Genomic DNA, 27,815 nt, shown 5'->3' with positions numbered 1-27,815 from the left:
ATTAAGGAATCCATTTGGCTCTCCCTTCAAACTGTACGCGCAATGAGCTGCTTCTCATCCCTGCCACTGCTACCACCCGAGACCAGGTGACCATCCTATCTTCCCTAGAGGATGGTGTTGGGCTTCTAATTGGTTTCCCTGTCACTTGTCTGTTCCGGCCCTCTGATGACTCTCTGTCCCTATAAAAGCCAAAGTCCTTGCAGTGGCCCACACACTCTTTGTGGTCTGGCTCCTTACTGCCCCCTTCCCCTACCCTCTGCTCTCCCCCAGCATTCCCTCTCAGCCACAGTGGCCTTGCCTTTCTGTGAATATCAAGCACCCTCCCGCCTCAGGGCCTTTGCACTTGCTGAGCCTTCTGTCTGGAAGATCCTTTCCCCAATTACCCTCACTTCCTTTATGGTGTCATTTTGTCAGTGAGGCCATCCTGCTACCCTGCCAGCCCTCACCAACAGAACTCCCGGTCCCCTCACCTTGCTTTTTTTTCTCCAGGCCTCTTAATACCTTCTGATACACTGTATATTTGCTTATTGACACTGTTCTCTCTTGAGGGCAGACATTTTTTCTTTTTTTTTTTTTTCCTGCTGTTTCCGCAGCCTCTAGGCCGGTGTAGAGACTCGGTATTCATTGGATAAGTTAATGAATGAGTCAAAACCTAGAAAATCAAGTAACATAAACTAGCAAATGTACTTTTGGGGGAATGCCCGGCTTCACAGTCAAGCAGAGAATACAGATTGGAACGAAACATTACCGTTTTGTCAGTGGGGTGTTGCAGGCAGTGTGACGGGGGAGCTGGAGGCGCTTTCCCAGCCGTCTCATCCCCAGGGGGCCGTGGCCATACTGCTCTTGAGACGACGAAGCTTATTACAGCTTTGTTTGAAAATGGAAGCTCAGGGAGTTCCCTGGCGGTCCAGTGGTTAGGACTTGGCGCTTGCTCTGACATGGCCCCGGGTTCAGTCCCCGGTCGGGGAACTCAGATCCCACAAGCCATGCAATGTGGCCAAAAAAAAGGTAACTCAGCTACACAAGAAGACATGGGGCATCCCCTAGAGTTACTGTCACATTAAAAGTTATAATTAGCAAAACTATAAAGCTGTGGAAACTCTGATAAATGAAAACTACTATTCAAAATTCTAGCTACTCAGTGCAAGAATGGTGACGTGGACTAGAAGTCCACAGGAAAAACTCATTTTGATATAGTTGTGAGATTTTGGAGAAATTTTTATTTAAAATTTTTTCCCTGTAATGTCGACTACACATTAAACTTTTTCATTGGGAAAACAGAGTTCAGCCTTTCGGGTGGTTAATGGAATGTGTAATAAATTATATTTAAGGCCCATAATACTAATAAGCTCACTAAAAATAAATAAGGAAAATAAAGACATAAAACCCATTGTTGTTGGGTTGTGCCGAAAAACCACGATCTTTAATACTGTTCAAAATAAGTGTTAAAAATTATTATGGTATTTCAGGAGATCAATGGTGATGATGAGAATCATAAATTTTGGCCCAAGTATCCTACTTGGGGATGATAGCACATAAATATCATTCTGAAGGGCAGAATATACTGTGCAGAGGCATTTCTAGCTATACTGCCTGTGGAGGCGAGCGCCAGAAGCAGTCCTAAGGCCCCGGGCCGGGAGGGGTGGGACGGCACTGCGGCAGTGGCGGGGCCAGGAGAGCAGGGCTGTGCACAGCCTCAGCACGTGGGGGAAGGAGGCCGAGGCAGCAGGTGTGGCAGCGCAAGCTCCTCAGGAGATGAAGCAGGGGCTTCTAACAGGTGTATGGGGACCCAAGGGGTTGTCTGTCTGCTCTGTGGTCCTTTGCACTTTAAAGATGGTGAAACGTGCATTTAATGAATGGCCTTTTGTGGGGGTGGGGCTTTGCCTCAGACCATAAAGCAGATGCAGCAGAGGATGCTGGAACTCAAGAAGACTCTGCAGAAGGAGCTGGTGAGTGTCCCCCTTCTCCCCGCTGCCCATGCCCTCCTGCCTCTGTGCTCCTCCTGCCTGATGACACTCCCCCCCCAGGGGACTGCAAGAGGTCTCTGGGAAGTCAGGCTGGTGGGACAGTGGCCCTGCCACCTTGAACGTGCTCCTGGAAAGTGGCTCTGTGACCCCCGGCACGAACCCTCTTTCTCTGAGCCTGTGTGTTGTCTGAGAGGTCAGTGAGGTGACGTATGGCCGTGTGTGAATGGCAGAGGCCAGGCCCAGACGTGGGAGAGCGGCGCCTCTGCCCTGGCTGGGTGCTCACTGCCCCAGGAGACGAGTCCTGATGCGGGTAAAGGAAGTGGCTGAACTTCCCCACATACCTCTCTCCCTCCTCAGCCAGCACCCTGCCTTCTTCAGGTGCTGGTGCTTCCTTCGCAGGTGGGGCCCTTTTCGCCCTACTCTGTGCAGGGTGTGGCAGAGAACTGCAGGTGATCACAGCCAGGGCCAAGTGAATCTCCCCTGTGATTTTCGAACCTGTCTTGAAGGGTTCAATGTAGCATCTTTCCATTGGTTTTTCAGAAAATCAGACCCGATAATGAGCTTTTTGAAGTCCGGGAGAAGCCTGGGCCTGAAATGACAAACATGGCCCCTTCTGTCACGAATAACGCTGACCTGACTGACGCCCGCGAGATCAACTTCGAGTACCTCAAACATGTGGTTTTAAAATTCATGTCCTGTCGCGAATCTGAGGTAAAGGGCTTTTGAGTTGCCCTTTGGGTACTGAGTTCCACCCCAGGGCCTGGTTCATTTGTCCGCGCCCTGCCTGGCTTCCCACCAAATCCATTTCTTTCTTCCTGTCCCCCATTCCGCTTTGACCACCAACGTGAGCACTCAGTCATTTCTCCAGCGGGCACTGACCTGCTGGTTGAGGAGCAAGCAGGGGGCGCCGAGTAGGGAACTGGCTCCTGGGAGGAGATGTGGGTCAGATGCTGAGGCCAGAGTCCAGGGAACTGAATCCGCCCAGCAGTCCTGCCTCCTGCCGAAGAGCAGGTGGCTGTGGTGGTCGTCCTGGTGGTCTCGTCAGTCCCCGAAGTAAAAGGTGGGGGAGGAAAAGAACCAGCAGACCTCAGAACGCCCATCTCCAGCCTCTGCGTGGTCCTTGCTGACCAAGCCTGGAGCGCACGGGAGGAGCAGGACCAGGAGATGCTGCCATGTAGCCCCCTGACCGCCTGATAACTGACCGAGGCCCATGGCAGCAAGATTTGCTTTGTTTCAGGCTTTTCATCTTATAAAAGCTGTGTCAGTGTTGCTGAACTTTTCACAAGAGGAGGAGAACATGCTCAGAGAAACCCTGGAGTATAAGGTAGGGTTTCCTGGTCTGCTGTCCGCCTCCCAAAAAATGTAGTCAGTCATCCCAGCCCTGGCGGGTGAGACCATCCCACAGCTGCATCATTAGCTTGGAAGGTGCTTTTGGTTGATGAACTGGACTCGGGTAGTATTTACCGAGGACATGCTTTGTGCCCACAGGTCTCTGCTGTACTTGACTAACAGGGCCTTGTGTTCTTCTCCAGAGCACGTTCATTGGTATCACCTCATCAACAGCCCCAGGTCTGGCCAGCACCCAGACTTTTTTAAAAAATGAAAAATATTCAAAAAGTACCTGCGTAAATGCTGTAGTAGAAAACATTTTAAGGAAACGTTACCTAAATTCCACTCCCTTGTTCCTGTCACCTCAGGTTTTTCTCCTGTCTCCCTCCCATCTTTAGAATGGGCCTTGCAGCCCCGCACACTGGTTACCAGAACCATCGTCTTCACTGCTCTGCTCACAGCCAGAGTTCGGGTGTGTGGAGGGCGGGGGTGGCGGCCCATGGCTGGAGAGGGGCTCTTTCAGCTGCTTCGTACCTAGTCCTGACTCTCATCTCAGGAGCCTTTTCTGTTTCAAACCCAGATGTCGTGGTTTGGGTCCAAGCCAGCTCCCAAGGGCAGCATCCGGCCATCCATCTCCAACCCTCGGATACCATGGTCCTAGGCGGCACCACCCAAGGATGAACCTCCAAGGGCTGACACTTTTTCTGTGAAAAGAACACTGACACACCAGTCTGGGTGGGTTTTTAATCACTGTAACTGCAGTATTTTGTACAAGCATCTGAACATTGTTTACAAGACTTAAGGCCCACTCCTGCAGACTGCTAAGAACCTCAGGAGGTAGCTGATCCTGTTGTTCTGGTCACCAGAGGGTCCTGGCACTACCCACATTTCCACAGTGCTGCTAAAATCCCAGCTCTGGCCAGCACCCATCTGCCCCTGAATCCTCTTTCAAGGTGAGCACTTAAAGCTGAAGCCCTCAGCATGTGTCAGAGAGGAGGCGGCTGATCTATCGTGTGGTGATGACACTGGACATAGACAGCCCTTCAAAATGGTGCCCAGCAGCCCAGACCCACCTAGTTCTGCCACGAAGAGCCAACTCAGTGAGGCTGGCCTTTAAAAACTCCCTTTCCCTTTCAGTATGTTTGGGTTCAGATGAGTTAGAAGCAGCTTTTTAACCCTTCCTCCCAAGGAAACATTATTTCACGTTGTTTCTCAGACCACCGAGAACTTTAGTTGTGTCCGTCTTTAAGGTACTCTGGGGCCAGTGTGGATTAATGAATATGCACCTTTCTGACAGTATCTCATTTTACTGAAGAAAACTAGCAAATGTATAACAAGATCCTTAGTACCAAATACACTCAATTGCCTTTTTAATGAATGTACTTGTCTTGGATAGGTTGCTGGTAAACCATTTTAAACTATTTTTTATAGCTAAAGTTCCTTGCTATTATAAACATGTCTTCTGTATTATAAAATCCATTTAACTGGTGTTCTTAAAGGAAAATCAGAGCATCAAGAGGAAATTATTTCTAAGATTGGGAGCCCTGTCCCTTTGTAATGTCACTAGCATTCTTTGGCATCTGCTTCCCTCTGAAGCAGTGGTGGTGTTTCATTTGTTTAGCTCTTAATTCTGTGTTGTAACACTGAGCAAATGCTAATCACATTTTCTACTGCTAAGGACAGTCTGCTGTATTCAAAGGAAGCAGCAGCTGTCCCTCTCCCCAGTCTTGACCAAAACGTTGGAGGGTGGACTGCCTTGTAAGTGGAGCCACCGTCTCTCCCTGTCTGTCACCCTACCCCCAAATATTTAAGATGACACTACATTCATGTATGGCAACCAGGCAGCCCCTAGCTGGCTGCAGTACTTGATAGCATGCAAATGGCTCTGGAACTGACTGATAAAAACTTGTATTAGTTATCATTATAAAGAAAAGGGAATGTGCTTGCCCTGGATAAGGCACACTATCAAATCTAAAGGGAAACCATATATTGAGTTATAGTTTGATGAAAGTTTTATTGGTTAAATAAAAAACTGAATAACTGGAGCTCCTAAATTTATCATCAGTTATCCAATGATGTAAAGTTATGTTTCTCAACTATGTTTAGGGTTAAAATAAAGTATATCTCACAGGGAAACAAGGATTTGCAATTAACATAAGACAGTTCCGTGGACCTAGAAGTACCAAGCAAGGGCAGCATCACCCTCGTCCCCACTTGGGCTCTCTGCCATCCAAGTGACCCATTCTCCGGTTACCTACCTCCTCCTATGGCTCCCCCTGCAGATGTCTCACCTGTGTTTAGAATGCTGTTTTCCATTTATCTGGTGGGGACACAAAACAGGAGTCCCTTCTGTTCCATAATTTTGATGAATAGGAGGTAGCTCTTCCAGCTCTTCCAGGAAAGAATCCCTAAGATTGGGTAGTTCAGGGCTTGCTAGAGGTGACTACCACACAGCCGTGGGAGCCCCGCCCGACTCCCCAGTGGCTTCTCCAGCCCTCGAGCTGGTCTCACCCACCACCCACGTTCGCCGGCCATTTTAGGCGTCGTTGGTTGTGGGGCCCCTCACTAAGTCTGTACTTGCACAGGGAGGATTCACTCTGATCAGGCTTTCCTCCTGCATGTTGAATTTCCTTCAGCTTTAAGAAGAGCGGAGTAAATGTTCTAAGTGATTTGATGCACTTTTACTTGTATAAAAAGTTCTGTGATAGAGACAGTATATATAGTCCTTTATATGAGCATTGGATCTTGATCTCACCCTCCATGTTGTACACAGGGAGATTGTATTATCTAAAACTGCTGTAGAAAATTCACTTGTGGTGCAATACACTTTTGATTAAAGCTCTTCAATCCAGAGGCAGTGGATTTACTTGATATAGTTTGGTGTGTCAGTATTTCTTTAACTTGTTAAATTTAGTACATTGTGTCTCACATTTAAAACTCCAAGGCCAAGTTCAAGGCCTGTAGAACACTAGTCTTCCAGGAAGCACCTCCCCAGATTAGGTTTGGGTGAGTAAACATTACATGTAATTTAATGAAGCCAGCAGCCCAGTCCTACCTCCCAGGAAGGGTGGGGTTCTGCAGAGGAGTTGGGAGGATTGTCACTTTGGTCAACCTCCATCTCCAAGGCCCACATGACTGGGAAGAGCTTCAGGGACATGAACGGGGTCCCTACCTTTAGCAAACTGCAGTTACGTGTGCCAAAAGGGAAAGAAAGAAAAGCATCTCTGCTCTTCAGAGAGGCCCCATTGTTAGTGGTTACAGGAAACAAAATGTTCCTTTTGTATCTATAGGCTGATTGCTACCTGTTTCTGCCTCTTAACCGTTTAAAGAAAACAACATCACGGTGTTCCTGCTGAACAGCCGAACCCAGCGTCAGGAGGTGGTGCCTGGGCCCGTCTAAGCCCACTCCCAAAAGACTCCAAGTGCAGTCACACAAACTGAAGACTTTTAAAGCTTAGGTCAATTGTTGAATGTTTGGCACTTTATTAAATAAGCTCCAAAACTACACACAAATGAAAGAAGTAAAAACAATAAATAGTTATTCAGCAAAACAGCTCTCTGTAGCAGCCAGCAGCACTGCAGCCCAGGCCTGAGGTACTGCTGTGGCAGGAGGGCTGGAATGCCACGCTCGCTCCCATGGCTCGGCGGGGACACACGTCTACCCCCTCCATTCCAGTTTCCAGAACAGGCGACCTCTCATTCATTACCATCCATTACCCATTTCTTTTATATACATGAAACACACTGCAGAGCATATACTAATAAGCCAAGAGCTTTATTGATGCAGCAGGCACTTTACAATGAACCCAAGAGAGCCCGCCTTCTTTGGGAGGTCGGGATGTCTGTACAGACCCTTGGGGGTTTTCCACTTCAACAAAAACCAAGCTCTCCCTTTTTTACCACACCCCTTGAATCTGCACCTGCCCAAGTCATCCTTCCCCGCTTTTACACAGGCAGTGCACACAGGTACACCTGACCAATGCGGGCCAGCCACTCTGGTAGACAGTCACAATGTCAGTTCTGCATTACTTGTGGACAAAGGCATAGACTATCAGATCCTGCAAAGGATTTAGGAAACAGTAAGACGATTTCTCCCTCCACCTTGAAAATAAAATACACTTTAGCGGATGCATGTCCTGAAATAGTTTACTTGGGAGTTCTGAGGAAGATGGTCCATTGTCAATCCCTTCTTCAACAGCCTGTGCATCCAAAATTCTTCTCAAGGTAACATGAGTCTTTTTTTTTTTTAAACAGTCTTTCTTGCTGTAAGAACTCTTATAATGGAGCCTAGTCCTCCTACTGCTAATGCCTGTAGGGGCAGGAAAAGAAAAGGTGTCAGTTGAGACTTGGTTGGACAAGGGGAGCCTAGCTTGCCAGGGAAGATGGGACCATGCGCTCCTGACCATGTCATAGACCTTCTGAAAAAGGATTCCCACGAGAGCATGGTTAAGAGGTGCCAACAGGGTCCACATTCAAGGGATGGGGCCCTGTCCTGGAACAAAGGGTTCCCAAGAGCTAGCTCTTGAGGCAGAATTGGGCTTGAGAACATTGTTACCAAGCTCACACAGAGACCCCCAGTTTCCCTTTGACAAGCTCATCATGTCCCAGCCTATAGGCACAGCCGTAGGCACTTAAACAAACACTAGCCCATTAGAGCTGAAACATCATCAGGGCTGAGCACCCAGTTGCCTTAAAGGGACCAGAGAGCCTGGCCTCCATACCACTCAGTTCCCCTGAGCCCCACGACCACCTCCACCCACTAAGCCTAGGAGCTCACCTTCTGGCAGAGCACACCCACCAGCAGGACCAAAGGCCACAGCCCAGCCCCAGGCTGCCCAAGCGACCGATCCCTCAGTAAGGGCCACTCCCTTAAAACTCAACAGAGCCTTTCAGGAAGGACACAGGCTTGATGAAAGGCCCTGCTCTTATACTGACCCAAGCAAAGGACAGGCTTTTCATGCTTCAGGTGGATGAAGGCCCTGTTAAAGACACTGCCAAGGTATCTGCCACTGCCCCCTTGGGCCTGGTGAGGCTGAGGCTGGAGCAGGAAGCCCTCAGAGCTAATGGGAGGGCTCAGCCTGAATCTAAGACCCACAACCACCACCTCCACAAGCCCAAAGAAAGTATTACAAAGTCCCAGCCACCAGCAAGCCTGCCTCTACCTTACCACGCCAAGTCACCTGCCCTCATGCCTGCCCGGCACAAACCAGCAGCTAAAGCAACGGCGATTATCAGAGACGGCAGATCCCTACCAGGTGCTTCCCTGGGAGAGGTTAAGTGCTCAGATGTCCCAGGTTGCTTGAGGCATGGCCCCTTATTCTCACATGCCTATCAGACTGTCCTTTGTTTGTTTGGGATGGCCTGGCCTGCTGATTTGAACCCTGGGGTTGGGGTGACTCAGTGGGCTGCCTGATGTTCACATACCTTTTCATGCCACTGGAGTAACACTGCACTGCTATTTTCTGTGGGCTTCTCAAACCCTTTATAAATGTACTTCATGAGCAAGTCAATGCCATTTCTGTCCAGTGACTGCACAGCCTGCTCAATTTCGCTGCTCTTAAAATTTGTAAGCACTTTCAGCACCACGCCCTGGGCCCGTTCCTACAGAGGAAAGAGAAAGGGAGTGAGGCCTAGAGCCATGGCCCAGGCATATCCACATCCTGCACTGCAGGCTCAGAAACACCAAACCAAGTAGTCAGAACTCATTAGAAACACTGCCCAATTTCTAATTCATTTGGAATGCTTAAGTGAAATTCTTTTATTGATTTAAGTTTCAAAGTATCCCAAAGTATTCAAAGCCAGTAATTTATTCCACTTATTTTGGGGGAAATAAGCGGTTTCCTGGGGAGAAGCATCCCTATTTCTGATGACACCAGCAAGGCCTTAAAACTCTACAGAATCATGGGCTTCCCTGGTGGTGCAGTGGTTGAGAGTCCGCCTGCCGATGCAGGGGACACGGGTTCGTGCCCCGGTCCGGGAGGATCCCACATGCCGCGGAGCGGCTGGGCCCGTGAGCCATGGCCGCTGAGCCTGCGCATCCGGAGCCTGTGGTCCGCAACGGGAGAGGCCACAACGGTGAGAGGCCCGTGTACCGCAAAAAAAAAATAAAATAAAATAAAAACAACTCTACAGGATCATAACTATGGAGATTAAAAAAAACCAGGTCTACTTGGCTGCACCTTCTGTCTGCGCTCACCCTCAATGGAACAAAGGGGCCATTTTCCTCCGTGTTTGACAGGTGCAGCCATTTATATCAAGATGCCATCAAAAAAAAAAAAGTGGCATCACAAGATGGCAAAACCCCAGCTCCAAAGAGACCCTTTCCCTGGACCAAATTTTAGACAGTCTCAGCGATGAGCTTTTAGACAACGTAACCGATACAGTGTGCACAACCGTATGGTCTCACCTAGTTTTTACGAGGCAGGAAATCATAAAAGCACTGAAAATCCTTATGCAAATAAAGCTTATTCAATAGCTTATAAAAGCATAACCACTGCTAAGTCCCACATGGCAAGCTAATTTATAACTCTGCTCATCAGGAAGGGCTGGGCTGACTTCTCACCCCATGAGGCCTCGGGGAGGAGTGAACGTTTCTTTGGGGAGCGTTTACTATGAACACTGACAGCTTTGGGTGTTAGGAGCGCCAGGAGGCTTCCGTGGAAACACTGCCCGGTGCCAACTCACTTCCTTGGTAGATACTCACCGATGCAGAGATGAAACAGATGCTGTCCAGAGTCCCAGGGAGCTCACACTGGACAACCACAGCCCTGGTCCCAACACCCACCCAGCAGAGCTGCAGTTCAACCCCCTTTACCTTCACAGCTTGATTCTTGGTGTTGACGGGAGAGTTCCGCAAGGCTGCATGAAACGCCCGAAGCATGTCCCCTGTGCATCAGCACCAGTTAAGGATGGCTAGGCTCTAGCATGTTCATGCTTTTATTAACGAACTCATTTCAAAAAGAGCTCAAGAGAGTGGAGTCAAATGGCATCTATCCACATCCACCCGCCTCCCACTGTGGCCTCCCGGTGGGCACAGCCAGTTCAGAGGGTAGCCTACAGGCTCTCCTGAGCCACATGGAGGGTGGGTGGGGCATCTCTGCCAAACCTGCAAACCCCTCCTCTGCCGGCCCCAAAACCTTGCCCTTCAAAGCAAGTTTGGACACGGACTCGCTCCCTCCCGGGAAGGGAGTAGCAAAGCAACCGCCCCCGCAGGGTAACTTGCAGCAAAATCTGACTGAGCTGATGTGCACTTACTTGGCACCCTATCTGCCCTACTGGACCCTCACGACCACCGAGTAAGGTTATCATTTTCATCTTCTCATTCTCAAAAGGGAAGAACAAAGGCACAAATGGAGGTCTCCTAACTCTTAATCCAATGTTTTCTATCAGTTAAACTATTAAAGAAATTAAGATGTGCTAAAACTTTTATCCTCCAAGACTTACCCAAGTCAGTGAGGTCCCAACTGGGGAAATTTAACAATCTAAAAGAACCTTTTGCCAACAAAATGAATCAATCCTCCCCTCCTTGCTCCCCAAACCTTAGCTGGAGTCCTGACATAATCTTTGCTGAGCTCTGAACAGCCAGTGCTCAAAAGAAAATTACAATCTGGGTTAGGTCCCCAAAGGTGACACCTATTTTAAACTGAATTACATCAGTTGACTTTCATTTCCTCATCTGAAACACTGGCTTCAGCCAAAAAGCTTCAAAAATAGAACAAGAAATGGCTTCCGCCCAATTGGGTCTCTACTCCTGTTCATGCAGCGATACCCATGTGTGAACAGCCAGAACCTCCCAAGCAAAGCCGAGTCCCTGGTCTTCCCTAGTGTGGCCTCCATCTTGACTGAGCTGGGCCCACACACCCAGGGAGCCACCCCTGTGGAGCTCCCTAGCACCCTGCTGGGCTCTGATCCACCTTCCAATCTGAGAGGCAGCCCACTCTCCCACACCCCTGTATCTGTCAGCTTTGGAATTCCTTTTTCCCAGCCTGGTTAGGGCCAGTGTGATATCAGCCACTGATAATTTCTACCTCAGAACTCTTTTCGAATTTGACATCCCAGAGCAATAGGCAGAGTCCCAGAGGCTTCAGAGGAAACGAAGGCTGGCGCTCGCTCTTCACTAACCAGCACGGTTGGGAAACAAAATATTTCAGAAGATGAATGGGTAAGGGTAGGATAACTAGTCCACAGGGGCAAAAAGAGTCACTGCTTTAGAGTTAATCTCTCTGCAGCACCCCTCTACCAAACATTCACTATAGGTGTTGACAGGTAGGGGGCCTTCAGCAGCTGGGGAGAACTGGGGAGTAGGGAGGGGCATACCATTTATCAAGCTGGCCTGTCTCAGCTGGTTTTAGGCCCTTCCAGAGAACAGGCTGTGGAGGCCAAGGAACCGTGCCCAGCCCCTGGTCTCCTCTAGATCAGGGTTTCTCAACCACAGCACTACGACTGACATTTTAGACCAGATGACTGATGTGGGGTCTGTCCTGTGCATGCATGGTACAATATTTAGCAGCATCTCTGGCCTCTATGCACTAGATTCCAGTAGCACTCCCTCCCACCCCCCAAGTTGTGACAGACAAAGTATCTCCAAACATCGACAAATTTCCTCAAGGGGAGGAGACTGCAAAATCATTCAAAACTACTGCTCTGGACAGATCCCCCTCCAGAGGACCAGAAGGTGCCTCAGCAAGGAAGAAAAGGAGCCAATTCTTTAAAATCCCTACAAGGTCTCAGATCCTGTGCCCAGGTGTTTTCACATGTCATCTCATCACTGCTAACAGCTCTTTGTGACAAGAATCATTATTCTGATTTTAAAGGCAATGAATCTGAGGCTCAGAGAAGGGAAATGATGTGTTCAAGGTCACAAAGCTAAGCTGTCCAGCTGGCCTTCAAACCCAAGGATGCCTGACTCCAAAGCCAAGCTCTTTCTACAATCCCCTGCTGCCACTCCACCCACAGGCCCAAGGTGCATGTCCAGGACACTTACTGTATGTCCAGCACTGTGCTAAAGCCTTCTGGGATGTTGTCCAGTGATGGTCCCATGGAACCTATAAGCCCAGCTTGGTTCTCCTCCTTTTAACACAGGAGGATACTGAGGTTCAGAGAGTGTAAGTGACCTATTCAAAGTCACACAGCTATAGAAGACTGAGTTGGGTCTGTGTGGATGCACAGCCCACGCTCTATTTCATGTGTGTGATCTCCCACCATGACTCGCTTCCCTATACAGTACTAGGACAGGCCCACTCCCTACATCCCCTCACTCCAATCAACCAACCCCTATCCCTACTCCCCTCGCCTCTGTTCTAAGACTCCTAGAAGCCCTTTCTATAGTTTAATAATCTAACATAAATCCAAGACCTGGCACATGGTAGGGACTCAGCAAATATTAGCTCCTTCCTCCTTCCTTCCTGGGCCCCACATTTGCCAGGATTTCAGTTCTCATTTGCTAACCTCCCCTTCCCCAATCCCAAGAGGTACACTCTCCATGGTAACAAGGTTTCTGACACTGTCATTAGTGGAGGAACTACCATCCCCTGATGTGCTAAGCCTAGGTCTCCAAGCAGCCTCAAGGAACCTATCATGTGAGGAGCGTACCAAGAGATGACCTTCAACAAGTCTCTGCAGCACCAAGACCAAGACAGCAGATAACCGGACCTTGCCCTCCCCTTTTGTGGATGGTCTGGGCCACAGGCCTGACGCTGGAGTCCTTTCAGCAATGCCTGCCCATGAGCCAGGTTCTACACCAGACTGAAGAATCAACCTTCCCTCATGGGGGCCCTTCTCATGGCCCCATTTCACCAATGGGGTAAGCAGGTTGACCCTGATGGGGCAGGAAATACACGTTTGAATCACCACCTTTGAAAACACATTTCTGTTCAAACAAAGAAAGTCTGCAGGTTTTTGTTTCAAAGGCACATTGGAGGAACACTGTAGGACTCCTCCCAAGGCAGTCTATGGGCTCGACTTCCCAAGCTGAGTCAACTGATTAAACACCCAGAACCTGATTTATATACAGTACAGCATGAACCTCCAACCCTGCCCTGGCCAGTGCGGGGGAGGGGTAGGCACTTCCTGTAACACCATTTGAATCAAGAAAAATCCTTCCTGTGAGAATAAGTCAGTTTCCTGTGCTCAAACTGCTAAGGGACCAAGCAGGCTGTGACAGCCAACTCTATTTTTAATCTTGTTTTCTAAATGCTTGTTTTCTGTGACCACAGAACAGTCATTTCCAGTCGTGGGGCTCTACTTTTACATCTCACTTTATGCTGCCTGTTTTTTCTTAGCTCTAAACGACTAGTTTTTTCCACTGCTTCCTGCACAAGAAGCCTATGCGGGGGTGGGGGGGCAAAACTCACTTGTTGAACGTGGCTGAGACCATCGAGGTCCAAAGCCCAATGAATGGTCATAACTAAGAATAGGTGAGGAAGAGTGGCATTAAGCCGCAGGGTCAGAATGATTCTGGGGTGGGAGGTGCGATCTCAAACCTCAGGGCTGGACTAAGGCTGCAGCCTTGGCTCCCCCCATGGGGCCTTTCTTCCCCGCAGCCATCCACCCACCTATTTTCAGGTGGTGCTGCAATCCGGCCCGAGAGGACTGTGCCTGGGAGCCGCCCTGGCCGCTCAATTACTCAGCGGTGGCTCACCTCGGCGCCTCCCGCCGATCATGCCCGAGTATAGCCCCGTTTCCCGCATGGGAGGGATGGAGTGATCGGGCGCCCAAGGAAGGGCCAGCCTGAGGGCGTGGGGAGGCAAGGGGGAAGAAAGGGGAGAGGTCTCGTGCAAGAGTGAGGGGCCTACGAGCCGGAGGCCCCTCCGGCACGCTCCTGGGGCCGCCGAGCAGGCCGGCCCACCAGGATCCGGGGGCCGCGTGGGGCCGCGCTTTTGAGGGAGGCTCCGAGGGCTCGGGCCGGGGACAAGGAGAGTGGGGAGGCCGGGTCAGAGGGAAGTGGGGATGCGTGGCCCGAGGAGAGCCAGGTCGGAAGGGAGTCGGGAGACTGACCTGAGAGGTCCGGGGCTGAGAGGAGTGGGGAGGTCGGCCTGAAGGGCCGGAGCCGGGGATGAGGGAAGTGGGAAGGCCGGGCCAAAGGGGAGTCCGGGCCGCCGCGCGGGAGAAGGATATTGCCGCAGGAGCCCGTCCACCTCGCTAGGATCCGGGCCTGGCTCGGCCGCCGCCGCCGCCGCCTCCTCCTGTTCGTCCACGAATTTGTTCTCGTCAAATTCGTCGATGTCCACCCGACGGAAGCGCGAGGACAGCGTGTTCCGGGCCATGGCGGGGGCTCGGCGCCCGCTCGTGCAGCTACGCTCCGGGTAAGACCTCCACTCCACTCCGCTCGGAACCGGCTCCGGCTCGGGGGCGGGAAGCTGCCACCCGGCACCTCCTCCACCTCCTCCGCGCGCAGCCGCCGCCGCCCGCCCACTTCCGGCCCACGCCGGAACCGGATGTGCAGGTGGGAGGGAGGGGTGGGGCGCGTCGGGAAGCGCCGGGAAAGAGGCCTGTGGAGCTCCGAGGGACTCCTGGCTTCATGGAGGTAAAGTCTTCCCGTCTGAGGAGCAGGCGCCCAATCCCGCGCAGGCCCAGCACGTGGACGCCATAACTGCGCACTTCGGCTTCGCTCCTGCACCCGAGGGGGCCGGGGCGGGCACACTCGCCGACTTCGGGTGTCATCTCTGCCCAGACTGAGGGGGCACGGGGCCCCCAGGATAAGGCGCCCGGCTCGGCCTGTCGAGTGCCGGGCAGGCTTCTTAGAGAAGAAACCTTCGAGCTGAGGCCTGAGGGATGAGTAGTAATTCTTATGCCCCGGGGAGTGACCTGGGGTGGGAGAACCTCAGTCTCGGATTTTAGGAGCTTTGGACGCCACCCCACTGAGCTCAGTGGAGGTTGCGTCTGCCTTATTGTTGTAGTGACCGTATTGTTAATGGGCTGGGAGACTTTAAAGACGTTTAAGTGTATCCAGGGTGCTGACAAGACATTTGGGTTTGAGCGGGCGGCGGCCCCGCGTCTGTAGCAGTCACCTTGACCGGGTGTGTAGGGGGCGGGGATAGGGGGATGACCCTGTGGCCACCATCCTGGCAGGAAGGGCAAGGTCCTCGGGGGCTGAGATATCTTGCCTGGCTGGAGAGGAATATCCTGGTAGGAAGCGAACCCCCAGAGTCTGAGATGGGGAGAGAGAGGGCAGAGTCAAGGACAACATTGTAGTGCCAAGATTAGGTGCCTGGGTTGTTGCTTGAGGGGTTCTATCAATGAGACTTAGCCTGAGACTACACTGGGTCTTTGTTTTCATATAATAGTTTTCCTTTTAATAAAGACCAGTAGAAGTTAATGAGATGTGACTCGTTTTCATTGCTTCGAATACTTCCCATTGAACTGTGTCTACAGATCAAAAAATATTGTCAGACTAGGATGCTACCTAATCTTGGGTGCTAAAGATAGACTCCTACAGTGGGAAGCAGGTGCTAAATAAAAGTATCAGGTGGCTTCCCTGGTGGCACAGTGGTTGAGAGTCCGCCTGCCGATGCAGGGGACACGGGTTCGTGCCCCGGTCTGGGAAGATCCCACATGCCGCGGAGCGGCTGGGCCCGTGAGCCATGGCCGCTGAGCCTGCGCGTCCGGAGCCTGTGCTCTGCGACGGGAGAGGCCACAACGGTGAGAGGCCCGCGTACCGCAAAAAAAAAAGTATCGGGTCCTGGAAGACCTGCCTATCAGCTCCATACCTTGGAAGAAATCTGTGTGACCTAGGGAGGCCACAAGACAACAGAAATTCATATCCCCAGAACATCCTGATCAGAAGGAATTTTAAACCAAAATGCCCGTTTTACAAGTAAGGAAATAGCCCCCAAATAAACTGGTGAATGAAATAATGTCACTGTTTATGACCGTGGATCTCCATTCCAGTCAAGGGGGCAGAATTAAAAATTCACACTATGTCAGGGATGACTGTATTCTGAGGAGAAGAAAAAAACAACATGCAGTTTCTGAGAGTAACTCAGATAAAGTGGTCAAGAGAAGTGTCCCCGAGGAGGTGACGCTGATCAAGGACCTGCAGGAAGTGAAGGAGGGAGCCGAGCAAAGGCTCAAAGACAGGGCAGGCTTGGTGTATTCCAGAAACAGCAGGGCCATACTGGAGCAGAAGAGTGAGAAGAAATGAGATGGAAGGGAGGTGGGGGGAGGGGCGGGTGCTGTAGAGCTTTGTAGGCTGAGGAAAGGATGTGGTCTTAACTCAGGACAGCCCTGGAAATTCTGGGCAGAGCAGTGACATGATCTGACTTGAAAAGGGTCCCTCAAATGTGTATTGAGAACACATGGGAGCCTGAGCCAAAGTAGGTGATTTAAGAAGTGACATCAATGGTCCAGGTGACAGGCAATGGCAGCTCAGGCCAGGCAGGTGCCAGTAACAGTGGTGGGAAGAGGTTGGGTATTTTGAAGAAAGAGGCTGCAGAATTTGGGAGTGGGTTGGATGTGGCATGTAAGAGAAACAGGGTAGTCATAGGTGACTTCAAGTTCAGAAAAGATGTACACAATCATTACCTTTAACAGAACTATAAGCATTTGGAAAATATGATAGTCAAGTCCCTGTGCACCATTCAACTTCCATTTAAGACTAATCCATGCCCAGAATGTCCTCTGCTCTCTCTTCTCCACCTCCCTCCACTTCCTGGAAGCATGCCTCCCCGTGATCTTGGGCAAAGCTGATTAATTCAGTTCATCCAACAAGCATCCATATGCCGGGCCTGGAGATGAGAAAAACCAAACCAGGTGTCAGCCATGGTTCTGACCCCTGGAGAACTTCCAGGCTGGCTGTGGAGATAGATACGTAAATTTATTTTAATTCAGTATGTTTGGGGCTAAAGAGAGGATTGCCCAGAAAGCTCTGCACACAAGGGCCGTCTGTGTCCCAATTTAGTCCAAGGCTACTATCCATTAATGGAAACCCATAAGGGGATGGGAGAAGGCTTCCTGGAGGAGACACGTGACAGCAGCAAGGGGCCAACCTGGCTTTAACTAGAGCTCTAATGTGTGGATGTGCCTTTGTTAAGGGCAATGGAGTGACACTAGAGCACAGATTCATGCTTGCTGGTTGGGGCAACAATGCAACCGTCCAGTCAGAAAGCCTGAGCACTTTCCCTTGTGAAATCCGCCTTTTAACTTTCAGGCCATCTCAAGTGTTCATTCAACTGGGAATATTGATGGTGATGATATTTTGAGCGCTTGTTATGCATCAGGTGTTTCGTTTTGTTGGCCGTGCCCCACGGCATGTGGGATCTTAGTTCCCCGACCAGGGATGGAACCTCTGCCTCCTACATTGGAACTTCAGTCTTAACCACTGGACCGCCAGGGAAGTCCTGCATCAGGTCTTGTGCTAAGAGTTTTACATGTTATCTTCCTGATCCTTATAAATACCCCATATCACAGGTGAGGAAACTAAGACTCAGGGAGAGGAAGGGAGAGTCAGCTAGCACCAGGCAACAGGATAAGAATTTGAAACCGGGTCAGGTTCACTAAGAAAAGGCCATGAATGTTTCCCCTAACGCATGCTGTCTCCACTAGAATTTTTTTGCAGTTGGATTATAGTTGTCTGACACCGCCCTTCCCCGCCCACCTTGGACTTTAAATTCCTCCAAGGCAGAGGCCATGTTAATTCATCTTTGAAAACCCTCAACCTTCATACTCTGTACCCCCGGAACACCGGCGCCCAGCACGGAGTAGCACAGACTGGGCGACCTGCAAATGTTTACCAAATGAATGAATGAATGAATAAATGAATGGATGAATCCGAGTCTTTACTAGTCCAGTAAATTGCCGCCACCTCAGGCCTCGACTTCCCCACAGCGCTGCTCTGGGCAATACGCCGAACCCAAGTATTCTCCAGAGCGCGGGAAGAAGACGCGGTCACTGCTGGGCGGGTCTCCGGCTCCTCGGGGCGGGGCTCGGCGGGCCGGACCACAGCTTTCCTCGCGCGGGGGTGAGGCGTAAGGGGCGGAGCCAGGGCTCCCTCGCCAGCGTTATTGACCACGCCCGCCGCCACCCGGCTGTAGTTGTGGAGGTCAGCCCCGCCCCTTCCTCTTTCCCTCCGAGAAGGCGGCGGAGGCCGGCTCTACAGTCATGGTGGGTGTAGGACAATCGGGCACCATCCGCGCGCTGTGGGGCTCAGGGACTGGGGTGGGGGTCGCGTGGCGAATCCTGAGAGCCCATCTACCAACCCGGCCTGTGGGAGGCCCTGCGTAATGGCCTAGCGCCGCCCCAGCCGGCCCCTCGCTTTCTCCCCACGTAGGCCTAGACCAGGAGAGGTACGCGCGCTCTGCCGGGGCCTCCGTCTTTCCTCCTGCGGAATGGGGGTAGTGGCCCAGCCTCGCAGCAGACCTGGGCGAGGGCGCGCCTGCTGCGGCCTGGGTTGCCCTGCCCAAGGCACGGTAGTGCTGGGCCTCCAGCGCGCTCCTGGCCCAGGGCGAGGCGCGCGCCCTCCAGGGGCTGATTACGACGCAGGTGGAGGGGACGATGGCCGGTGGAAGCCTCGGTAAGTGGCCGAGGGGGAGACGGCCCCGCTGGGTGTTTGACCCAGACCCTTTCTTTCGCTCAGGCCAAGATTAAGGCTCGAGACCTTCGCGGCAAGAAGAAGGAGGAGCTGCTGAAACAGCTGGAGGACCTGAAAGTGGAGCTGTCCCAGCTACGCGTGGCTAAAGTAACAGGCGGCGCGGCTTCCAAACTCTCCAAGATGTAAGTGACGGGAGGCCAGACTACGGCCCTCTGGGCGTGGGGTGACATATGCGTCGGGAACATTTGTGGATTTTCGAAGTTGGCTTAAGGAGGTGTCCATTTAAGTGCCCATTCCATGCATCCGTGGGTCGGAATGTCGTGCCCTTCCTAGCCAACCTCTCTAGGCTCCCCTTGCTCATGCCCAGGTGCGTGGTGACCTGCCTTTGACCTGTGGTCCTTTGCCTGGAGTAACCTCCTTCAACTTCTCTGACTGGAGAAAGAACTGGGTGTCCCTGAAGACTCATTTTAATGGTACCTTCGAACGTCTCATTGATCCCTTTCTCCTACCTCCCACCAGCATTTGGATTTTTTTCCGCATCCCCCTTCACTTGGTTGAGGGACCCCTTGCACCCCTTACTTGAGTTGTAGTGTAACTTACTGATGTATGTGGAGCAAGAGTCAAGATTTGTGAAAGGAGCATGGATTTGGAGTTAGTCAACCTGGGCATAAATTCCGTTTCTGCCACATCCTACTTGGTGGGTAGATTGGCTCACCACCCAGGTTTTTCTTTCCTCTTTTATAAAATGGGCACCCAATAATATTCCTGTGGTGGTGCATGCTGAATCCTCAAGACTGTGTTTACCAGTCATTTACTAAGCAGCACTCATATTCAACATGACGGCAAATTCACTTAACCCCAGCCTGTTCCTGTCTTCAGCCTTGTCCCCTCCCCAGTGGCCCCTCCTGTGACTCCCTAATCAGCTTGCGGCATGATTCCCTCCAGTCAGCTCATTCAGATTGGCATTGGTTAGGTCGTTTAGCTGATTGGCATTGGTTAGGTCGTCTTCATAGTCCTCAGGATATATGGCCTGGGATGGGAGATCTTTCCTGATCTGCCCTTCACCTCTCATTAAGCCTCCTCAGTGAATACTTCACAACTCTTCTAAAGCACTGGATGTGCCAGCCGTTCCATGTCCCCAGTCCTTGGATACTCATCCATTGTCTCTCTTCCCTCCAGAACACCTTCCTCCTGGGCTGGGTTAGGTACCTCCTGGGTGAATGTGGGTGAGCTGATGGGGAATGCCCCTGCCCTATGACATCTGGGTCAGGCCCTGAAATAGATACCTTGGGGAGTGCTGTGTGTCTTCCCCATTTTGATCGATGTCTCTGTTTTGTAGCCGTGTTGTTCGCAAATCCATCGCCCGTGTACTCACCGTCATTAACCAGACTCAGAAAGAGAACCTCAGGAAATTCTATAAGGTTAGTGGCTAAGGGACAGTGGTGCTTGGCTAGAGGAGCAGTATGGCAAGCTTCTGCTGGGGTGCTTGGGACTGGGCTTTCTAGAGACTTCTCAGCTTGTGGATGTGTTCGCCTTCTTACTAGCATGTGGCATGCAGACTGCATTTCCTTGGGGCTGCAGTTGTCAAGAAATCAAAGATGTGGGAGTCTGGCTGGAGATGGGTTTTGAATAAAACCTCACGAGCTGAGTTTGGGCAGTCTTGTTTAAATGTTTTAATGGTCTTGCTAGCACTGTCAGTCACTGCCAAGCATCTGGTATCCTCATTTTTCAAATGATGACCTCAACGCTTAGAGAGGTTAAGTTGCCCAGCGCCACCTACAGTAAATGGATTGGGCCTAGGTTCCAAACCATGTCTTGGTAAGGGTGGATTGAGTGCTTCCTGGAGATTTTCCACAGGTGCCTGCCCCTCGCTCAGCCTAGAATTTTCATAATCATTTTTTGCTTGTGCCTAAAACTAGTGTTGTCAGGGTTCAAGCTATGAAGTGGAACCAGTAGGAGATTTTATATACTGTGTATGCACACATTTGGTTTATTACAAGGAAATGGCTTGTTTGATGGTGGGGTACACACTTGTTGGGAAGAGAGGATCTGTGAGCAAGCTGGAGCTCAAGGTTTGGTTGAAGCTGCTGCCCTCAGGTGGATTTCTTGGGGGAAGCCACAGTCCTGCCTTTAAGGCCTTTCAACTGTGATCAGGCCCACCCAGGTTACTCTGGATAATCTCTTAATTAAAGCTGACTGATAGGGGCTTTGATAGCATCTGCAGAATGGCTTCATATCAATACCCAAATCAGTGTTTGAATGACTGGAGGGTTTGACACATCAAAGAAGTCATCACGGTGTGCCGGGGCTGGCTGCCCAGGGGACAGCAGCATGTGGGGGGAGGGTTGCTGCCACCCCCGGACGTGTGTGCATTGTTTGGGGGAACGTATTCTGAGAATTGGGTCTGGAGCTTTCATCAGCCTCTGAGGGGACCATGTAGAGTTGTGGCCTGGAAAAATTGCCTTCATGACCATCCAGTGAGTACACTCCCCCAAACAGCCAGGCAGGACTCCTGGAGATAGAGGTAAGGTCTCTATGAGAGACGTTGATGTTCGATACAGTAACCTCTGGCCATGCGTGCCTATTAAGTGCTTATGTGGCCACAGTGACTGAAGGATGTAAACAGTGTGTGGCTAGTGGCCACTCTTGGACAGCAGAGCTCTAAGGTGCTTGGTAAATGGGAAACAGATGAAGCCCTGACCTGTACCAACTGATATGAGGGATGTGGGTGGACAGACATTCATGCTTCCAGGTCCCCCCACAGAGCTTGCCCTCATCTCCTGCTTAGCTTTTTCCCTGCAGTTCTCTGCACTGAGGCTGTTCATGACCTGAACCCCGCTTAGCTCACATACGCCTGCCATGTGCCTACCCCTCCAGGCTGTTGGCAGCTCCCAGCCTGAGCTGTCACTTTTCAGGGCTTTTGTGCCCACTCTGGTTTCTCTTGCAGTTGACGTGCCCGTTGCTTTCAAGGCTGTTGTCAGTCATTTAGGTGAAACCTTCCTTAATCTCTTTCCTCCTCCACACTGATGCACCACTTGTTTTCCATTTTCCACTGTGCTGGGAGCTCCTTGAGCAGGGAGCAGGTCTCATTTGTAGCTAAACCAGCACCCAGCACAGGGCCTCAAAATGAAGAGGCCCCAGGGGACCTTTGCAGAACAGAGGGGACCATGAGAGCTGCCTTAGCCTAGACTCCTCACTGAGGAGGAAGTGGCTCGGGAACGAGTGGGAGCAGAGATGGAGAGACAATGCCTTGAGAAAGGTCTAGGAACAGGAGCCAAGTCAGGAAGAGGGGCTTGGCCCCTCATAGCAGGATGGTGTCGGCCGAGCCAGGTCTTCCCTCTGAGATGCATGTGTTCGGTGGGAATGTCACCACAGGTACCTGGCAGGTCCTTCAGATAAATTGAGCACCAGCTTAAGCTGCACATCTCACCCTCCCGTACACACACACATAATTTAAGCGAAGATAACAGGAAATGCCCCCAGGACTCGGTGGGTACCAGACTTCCCTTGCTGGGTTGGGGTGTGACGTTGACTCCACGGCTGGCAATCTGGTGGAAAGAGCACCAAGTAGGGAGTGGGTTGACTTCGGTGTGCACCCCAAGTTCCACTACAGCTTCACTGAGATTTGGGCAAAATTACTTCCTAGCCCAGCAAATCAATATACTTAAGGAAAATGAGGACAGTCCTTCCCAGCCTTGAACTTGGGGGAATTAAAGAGCTAGGAAGCAAAGTATGGCCTGGCAACACTTCAGTCTCCAGTCCCCTCCTGGGCTGGGTGTCATACAGCTCCTCACGCTTGCATCTCCCCAGGCACATCCCAGCATCTCAGTTCCGACTCTGTGGCTTCCTTAGCTACCGCAATAGCTCCCAAACCCTGGTCCTCATGTTCCCCCGCTCCCCCTCACCCAGGGCAAGAAGTACAAGCCCCTGGATCTGCGGCCCAAGAAAACGCGTGCCATGCGCCGCCGGCTCAACAAACACGAAGAGAACCTGAAGACCAAGAAGCAGCAGCGGAAGGAGCGGCTGTACCCACTCCGGAAGTACGCGGTCAAGGCCTGAGCATCCAGGTGTCAATAAAACAAACAAACTGGCTGGTGTTGCTTTGTGTTTATAGGGGTTTCTACTAAGTGCCGGAGAGAAGGGCTGGTGTGGCCCTGGTTATGGTTACCGGGTGTCTGATGGATCCCAGCAGGCTGGCCTGCTGCTGTTGGCCCTGGTGGGGGGCCATGGCAGCCCTGGCCACAGGGGCCTGTTGGGCACTCTCTTATGGTTACTTTGGTCCTGTGCCCCCTGGGCAGGGAGAAGCAGGGATGGAAGGTCTTCAGAGCCATAGGTAGTGATGTTCTGTTTGAGCAGCTCTGGGTGATTTGCAGTGAACTTGGAATTTTGCCTAAGCAGCTCCAGACACTAAGAGTTTCCCATCTGGGGTAAAGGCACAGGCGTGGGCCACATCCAGGACTCCCTGCCAAAAGCATGGTATGGGGCTCTGTGGGTGCGGGCCTCCCCTAGCAGGCCTTCCTCTGCACCCTTGTTTGCTGTAGCCACAGACCTTACCTTCAGGGTCTCAATGCTCTTTCCTGTATTGTAGTCCCAGACTTTGACCTGGAAATCAAAACAAGCTGGGGGGTAGGGAAGTCTCATAGGCAAGTCTGGCATCTTTGACAAAATCACACTGGGGTGAGTCTTAGCCAACATGTTAACTTCTTGATCTGGGTTTTGTTGTCTGTGAGGTGTGTTTAACAAGGGCTGCGTAATAGCTGATGGAGAAATTCAGTGCAATACTTTCCTTTCCCCTGAAGCTGAGTCATAGAAATGTCGGTGCCACTAACATTTGGGCCAGTGCAGACCTTAGTGCCAGGCATTCGGTAAGGAAGTAGTTGGCACCTGGGTCCTGCCCTTGGTAGCCTCCTACTTAGGGCAGATAGGGATGTGGACATTTCTGGACATGGGGTGCTGAGGGTTCCAGTAGGGAGGATGTGGGGTAGGAGTTCACAGGAAGGAAGGCCTGATGGGGTGGGGTTACCATGTGGGAGTAGCCAGTGCTGGCCACCTGCAGCCCATCAGGGGAGAAAGCTCTGCTCTTCACCCAGGTGATGTGGCCCTTAAGCTGGACAGGCAGGCTTCCGGTTGAGGGCTTCCAGATGTGGATAGTCTTGTCCCAGGAGCCGGATACCTGGAAAGCAGACGGCTCTAAGCATAGAGGTTTGGGGCCTGCATACTCTGCCCCCAAAATGGCCTCAAAGAGTGACCCTCAAAGAGTTGTAGTCAGCAAGGGGCCACCCTGGAACCTAGGCAACCCAGCCCACCAATAGGCCAGATGCTGAGTAGCACAGGCAGCTGACGTTGCCACTGTGGCCCTCCAGCTCCTGGTGGAAGATCACTGGAGTCCCTGCCCGAAGGTCCCACATGCGGATGGTGGAATTCCAAGAGCCCGTGGCCTGCAGACAGCCGCCATAACATGGTGCCTCCCGATTCCTCGACTGGCTAGGCTCACAGAAAGCAGGCACCATCTCACCAAGCCCTGCTGAATCCCCATCTTACAGAGGAGGGGACAGGCTCAGAAGAGCTAAGTCACTGTCAAGGTGTAGAATTCTAACCACTTGTTAGGCCACTGAGGTGGGGCCCGGGCAGAGGTGTGGCTCACCAAGCAGTCTGAGCTGGGTGCGAAGTCACTGCTTGGGACAGTCTCGGTGTCCCACCAAGTGGCGCAGCACCTGGCCTGACTGGAAGAAAGCGCAGAGGCTGCGTGCCAGGTTCTCTGCCTCAAGTGAGTCAGACCCAGGCCCTCCTTGTGGGGCTGCCTGGGTAGTGTGATGCAGCATAGGGGTTAGGGGAGGCTTCCCGGGCCTTGGCAAGAGAGGAGGGCAGTACAGGCAGGGGGAATCTCATGGCAGAGGTCTTGAGGCATGAGGGTAGGGAGAGGGGAACTGGGGAGGTAGCTGCAGCCAGATGCAAGGGAATGGGATGCCAGGGGTGGGGAAGACGAACAACCTTTCCCAGTTGGAAAGTGGCCACTGTGGACGGTGTGCATCCCTGGATCCCAGGCCTCACTGGCTGCCCCTCCACCTACCTGCACCTCCCAGAGCATCACCCTCTTGTCCCAGCCGCCTGATGCCAGTTGCTCTGAGTCAGGGCTGAAGCTGATGGTCTCCACACTTCGCTGGTGACCTGCAGGCACCGGCCAGGGGGCGAGGCAGGGGCGAGGTGGCACAGGACACAGCAGGGTCCGAAAGGGAAACCAGGCCTGGCTGCTTGGCTCCCAGTCCCACCCAGCCCACTCACCCTGTAGGACCTGCAGACACTTGGCTTCTGCTACATCCCACAGGCGGATGGTGCAGTCACAGGAGGTGCTGGCAAAGAGGCAGCCATCGGGGGAGAAGCGGCAGAACCTCACGGGGGCCTGGGTGGGCGGCCGTGGTCAAGGAACGGGGCACTGCGCTCCACCTCTGGCCCTTGCAGTCCAACCCCTGCTAATTTCTTCAGTCTCGTTGCCTACCGCCCCTCTCCTCACTTCTAACCCTCACCCTCCAGCCACCTGGAAAATTCCTGGGCTTCCATGCCTTGGTCTGGAATGCCCAACTCAGTTTGCCTATTTGGAAGATCAATACACAAATCAAATGGCAGACACCTCCCAGAAACTCCTTGACAGCCCAGCGTAGCTTCATTACCCTCTTAGAGCTCCCCAGCCCCCTGGACTTTCCCTATTACAACATGAATCAATCTGCCCTATAATTACCAGATTTGTTTTTTCTTGTCTTAATAATCATGTTACGTCTACTGAGTTCTTACTGGGTGCCAGGTACTTTGCTTGCATTATCTCATCCTATAGGGTAGCAACTATTATCCCCATTCTGAAGAGGAAATAGGTGCAGAGAAGGTGACATGACTTGAGTTCAATCACAGTCAAAAAAGTGGGTAAACATAGATGGACATTATGCTAAGTGAAATCAGTCACCAAAAGAGATAGTGTGTGATTCCACTTATACCAGGTATTGTACTTAGTCAAAATGGAGGCAGAAGGCAGGACAGTGATTGTCAGGGGCTGGGAAAAGGGAGGAGTGGGGAGTTTAATGGGTATAGAGTTTCAGTTTTGCAAGATACGAAGAGACTTCTGGAAGCTAGATGCACAACAGTGTGAATGTACTGAACTGTACACTTTAAAATGGTTAATAGGGTATTATGCAGATTTTTAAAGTTTTTTTTTTTTTAAGTGGTAGGATTTGAGTCCAGGTCTGTTAGAGTCAGAGACTCAGGACCCCAGGGACCAGGTCCTGTCTCCTTGCCCTCCTGCCCCTGCCCTGCCTGGGCTGTCTTGCATGGATGCTCAGCTCAGATGTCAGAGGTCATTGTGGTAGGCTCTGTAGAAAGCCACAACAGGGCCATAGGCCTCAGTCTCCCCATCTGGGGTGAAGAGCCCCACCTGTGTCTCCACAGCAGCCGCCCACTCTGGGTCTCCCATCCATATACACAGCCATCCTCGGAGGCTGTGAGCAGCTTCTGGCCATCGGGAGAGAAGGCAGAAGAGTTGACCTGCAAGGAGAGCACAAAAGTCCTATCCTGGGGCAAGAAACACCTTTCTGCTCATCCCTAACCCCAGACTCCTGGGCCAGCCATAAATACTGCCCCAGGAGCCTGGGGTTGGAGCTTGGACTTCAGGCCTCTCTCAACAACCAGAACTCAGGAACCACCCTGCAGGGGAGCCGAGAGCTTGGAGCCCTCTCTGTTGTCCTGTAAGACCAGAGCCTGGGGCTTCCTTCCCTGGTGGCACAGTGGTTAAGAATCCGCCTGCCAATGCAGGGCACATGGGTTTGAACCCTGGTCTGGGAAGATCCCACATGCCACGGAGCAACTAAGACCGTGCGCCACAACTACTGAGCCTGCGCTCTAGAGCCCGTGAGCCATAGCTACTGAGCCCGCGTTCCACAGCTACTGAAGCCTGCATGCCTAGAGCCCGTGCTCCGCAACAAGAGAAGCCACCACAATGAGAAACCTGCACATCGCAACAAAGAGTAGCACCCGCTGGACGCAACTAAAGAAAACTCGTGCGCAACAGCGAAGACTGAACACAGCCAAAAATTAAAAAAAAAAAAAAAAGACCAGAACCTGAAGCTCAGAGCGAGCCCTCACTGAAGCCAGAGGCTGGAGCCTTCTGTAGAAGCCAAGAGCCCATTCTAGAGCTGAAGCCCAGAACTATTAAAATCTACTCTAAGCCCCGAGTTCCCTCTTAAGCCAGAGTCCAAAGAGCATTGGAATCAGCCAGGAGTTTGAGCCCCCTGTGGAACCAGTGCTTAGAATTCTAGAGCCCATGCCGCAACTGGAGCACAGAGAACACTCGGGCTCCCACTACACAGAACCAGAAACCACTCTAAAGCCAAGAAGCCTAAGATCTGGGCAGAGATCTACAGGGCCTCACCTCCCCGCGGTGCTGGCCGAAGAATTTCACTCTCTCCACGGCCAGCGTCCCTGGGGCCCTGCTGTTCATGGGGCCGTGACCGCCCGCCCCGGCGGCCTGCCGGCCCTACTTAGGACAACGTGGAGGGGAGGGGGGAAACTGTGTATAAGCGGTCTCCATGGCAATCGGGGCGGGGCTCCCAGCCGCTGTGGGGTCTCTGGGAAACCATGAGTGGAGAGAGCCTGGGAGAGACTGTTGTCAGCCCGGGTGAGGTGGGGCAGCAGCACGCTGGACCGCGGATGGCTCCAAGAAGGGACTTCCCTGCCAGTCGACGGCTGCCAGTCGGACCTTGGGCAGCTCTAGCCGCGGGGCGGAGTGTGGCGCACGGTGGCCGCTAGAGGGCACGCCAGCCCCACACAACCGCGCCTGCCTCTGCAGCTGCACCGAACTGGTGCACAGTTTGAGACAATCGATTGTTTCCCCATCTGCACAAAGGGGAGGCTCATCCTTGCCCCCCAGGGTTCCAGGCATGACACAAGGTAGGTGCCCATGAGGGCCCAGTCGGGATCCAAGACCCCTTTCCTCCAGGAGTGGACAGTAC

General features: G+C 52.1%; 4 protein-coding genes across 9 annotated transcripts in view; 2 read left to right on the top strand and 2 right to left on the bottom strand.

Annotated features, from left to right (window-relative positions):
- The window catches only part of GOLGA1 (golgin A1), a 52,900-nt gene extending 46,572 nt beyond the window's left edge, over positions 1-6,328 (top strand). For 3 of the 4 annotated variants that reach the window (XM_079925562.1, XM_079925564.1, XM_079925563.1), the window contains 4 exons: positions 1,890-1,949; positions 2,508-2,678; positions 3,205-3,291; positions 3,877-6,327. In XM_079925562.1, coding sequence (XP_079781688.1) covers positions 1,890-1,949; positions 2,508-2,678; positions 3,205-3,291; positions 3,877-3,957 — 399 coding nt within the window. In that variant the 3' untranslated portion in view covers positions 3,958-6,327. Of the gene's footprint in view, positions 1-1,889; positions 1,950-2,507; positions 2,679-3,204; positions 3,292-3,876 lie in introns of all 4 variants that reach the window. The other variant, XM_079925565.1, reaches the window with a different exon arrangement.
- Positions 6,329-6,677: 349 nt separating this feature from the next.
- On the bottom strand, positions 6,678-14,733 carry ARPC5L (actin related protein 2/3 complex subunit 5 like). 3 transcript variants are annotated; one of them, XM_079927344.1, is made up of 4 exons: positions 14,292-14,733; positions 10,111-10,181; positions 8,721-8,897; positions 6,678-7,605 (listed from the first exon to the last, which is right to left on the bottom strand). In XM_079927344.1, exons 2-4 carry the CDS (start codon positions 10,174-10,176, stop codon positions 7,543-7,545), a joined length of 306 nt encoding a protein of 101 aa, XP_079783470.1. In that variant the 5' UTR covers positions 10,177-10,181; positions 14,292-14,733; the 3' UTR covers positions 6,678-7,542. The 3 variants fall into 3 exon arrangements, with proteins under 3 accessions (XP_079783470.1, XP_079783468.1, XP_079783469.1); XM_079927342.1 differs by having other exon boundaries at positions 10,111-10,183; positions 14,412-14,674; XM_079927343.1 differs by lacking the exon at positions 6,678-7,605 and having other exon boundaries at positions 8,723-8,897; positions 14,292-14,674.
- Positions 14,734-18,280: 3,547 nt separating this feature from the next.
- Positions 18,281-22,951, top strand: RPL35 (ribosomal protein L35). Its single transcript, XM_079925747.1, has 4 exons — positions 18,281-18,395; positions 18,868-19,004; positions 20,162-20,243; positions 22,732-22,951. Exons 1-4 carry the CDS (start codon positions 18,393-18,395, stop codon positions 22,879-22,881), a joined length of 372 nt encoding a protein of 123 aa, XP_079781873.1. The 5' UTR covers positions 18,281-18,392; the 3' UTR covers positions 22,882-22,951.
- A 160-nt stretch (positions 22,952-23,111) lies between these two features.
- On the bottom strand, positions 23,112-27,437 carry WDR38 (WD repeat domain 38). Its single transcript, XM_079925748.1, is given in 10 exon segments — positions 23,112-23,284; positions 23,377-23,424; positions 23,846-23,995; positions 24,129-24,260; positions 24,467-24,506; positions 24,508-24,545; positions 24,893-25,222; positions 26,243-26,244; positions 26,247-26,352; positions 27,236-27,437. Coding segments are annotated over 10 exon segments (987 nt in total). The 5' UTR covers positions 27,305-27,437; the 3' UTR covers positions 23,112-23,212.
- Between the last annotated feature and the right edge of the window lie 378 nt (positions 27,438-27,815).

The sequence above is a fragment of the Stenella coeruleoalba genome (genome assembly GCF_951394435.1).
Source record: "Stenella coeruleoalba genome assembly, chromosome: 7".
In the NCBI taxonomy this organism is placed as follows: domain Eukaryota; kingdom Metazoa; phylum Chordata; class Mammalia; order Artiodactyla; family Delphinidae; genus Stenella; species Stenella coeruleoalba.
Note: the sequence above shows the minus strand (reverse complement) of the source record. Positions and strands in the feature narration are given on the sequence as shown.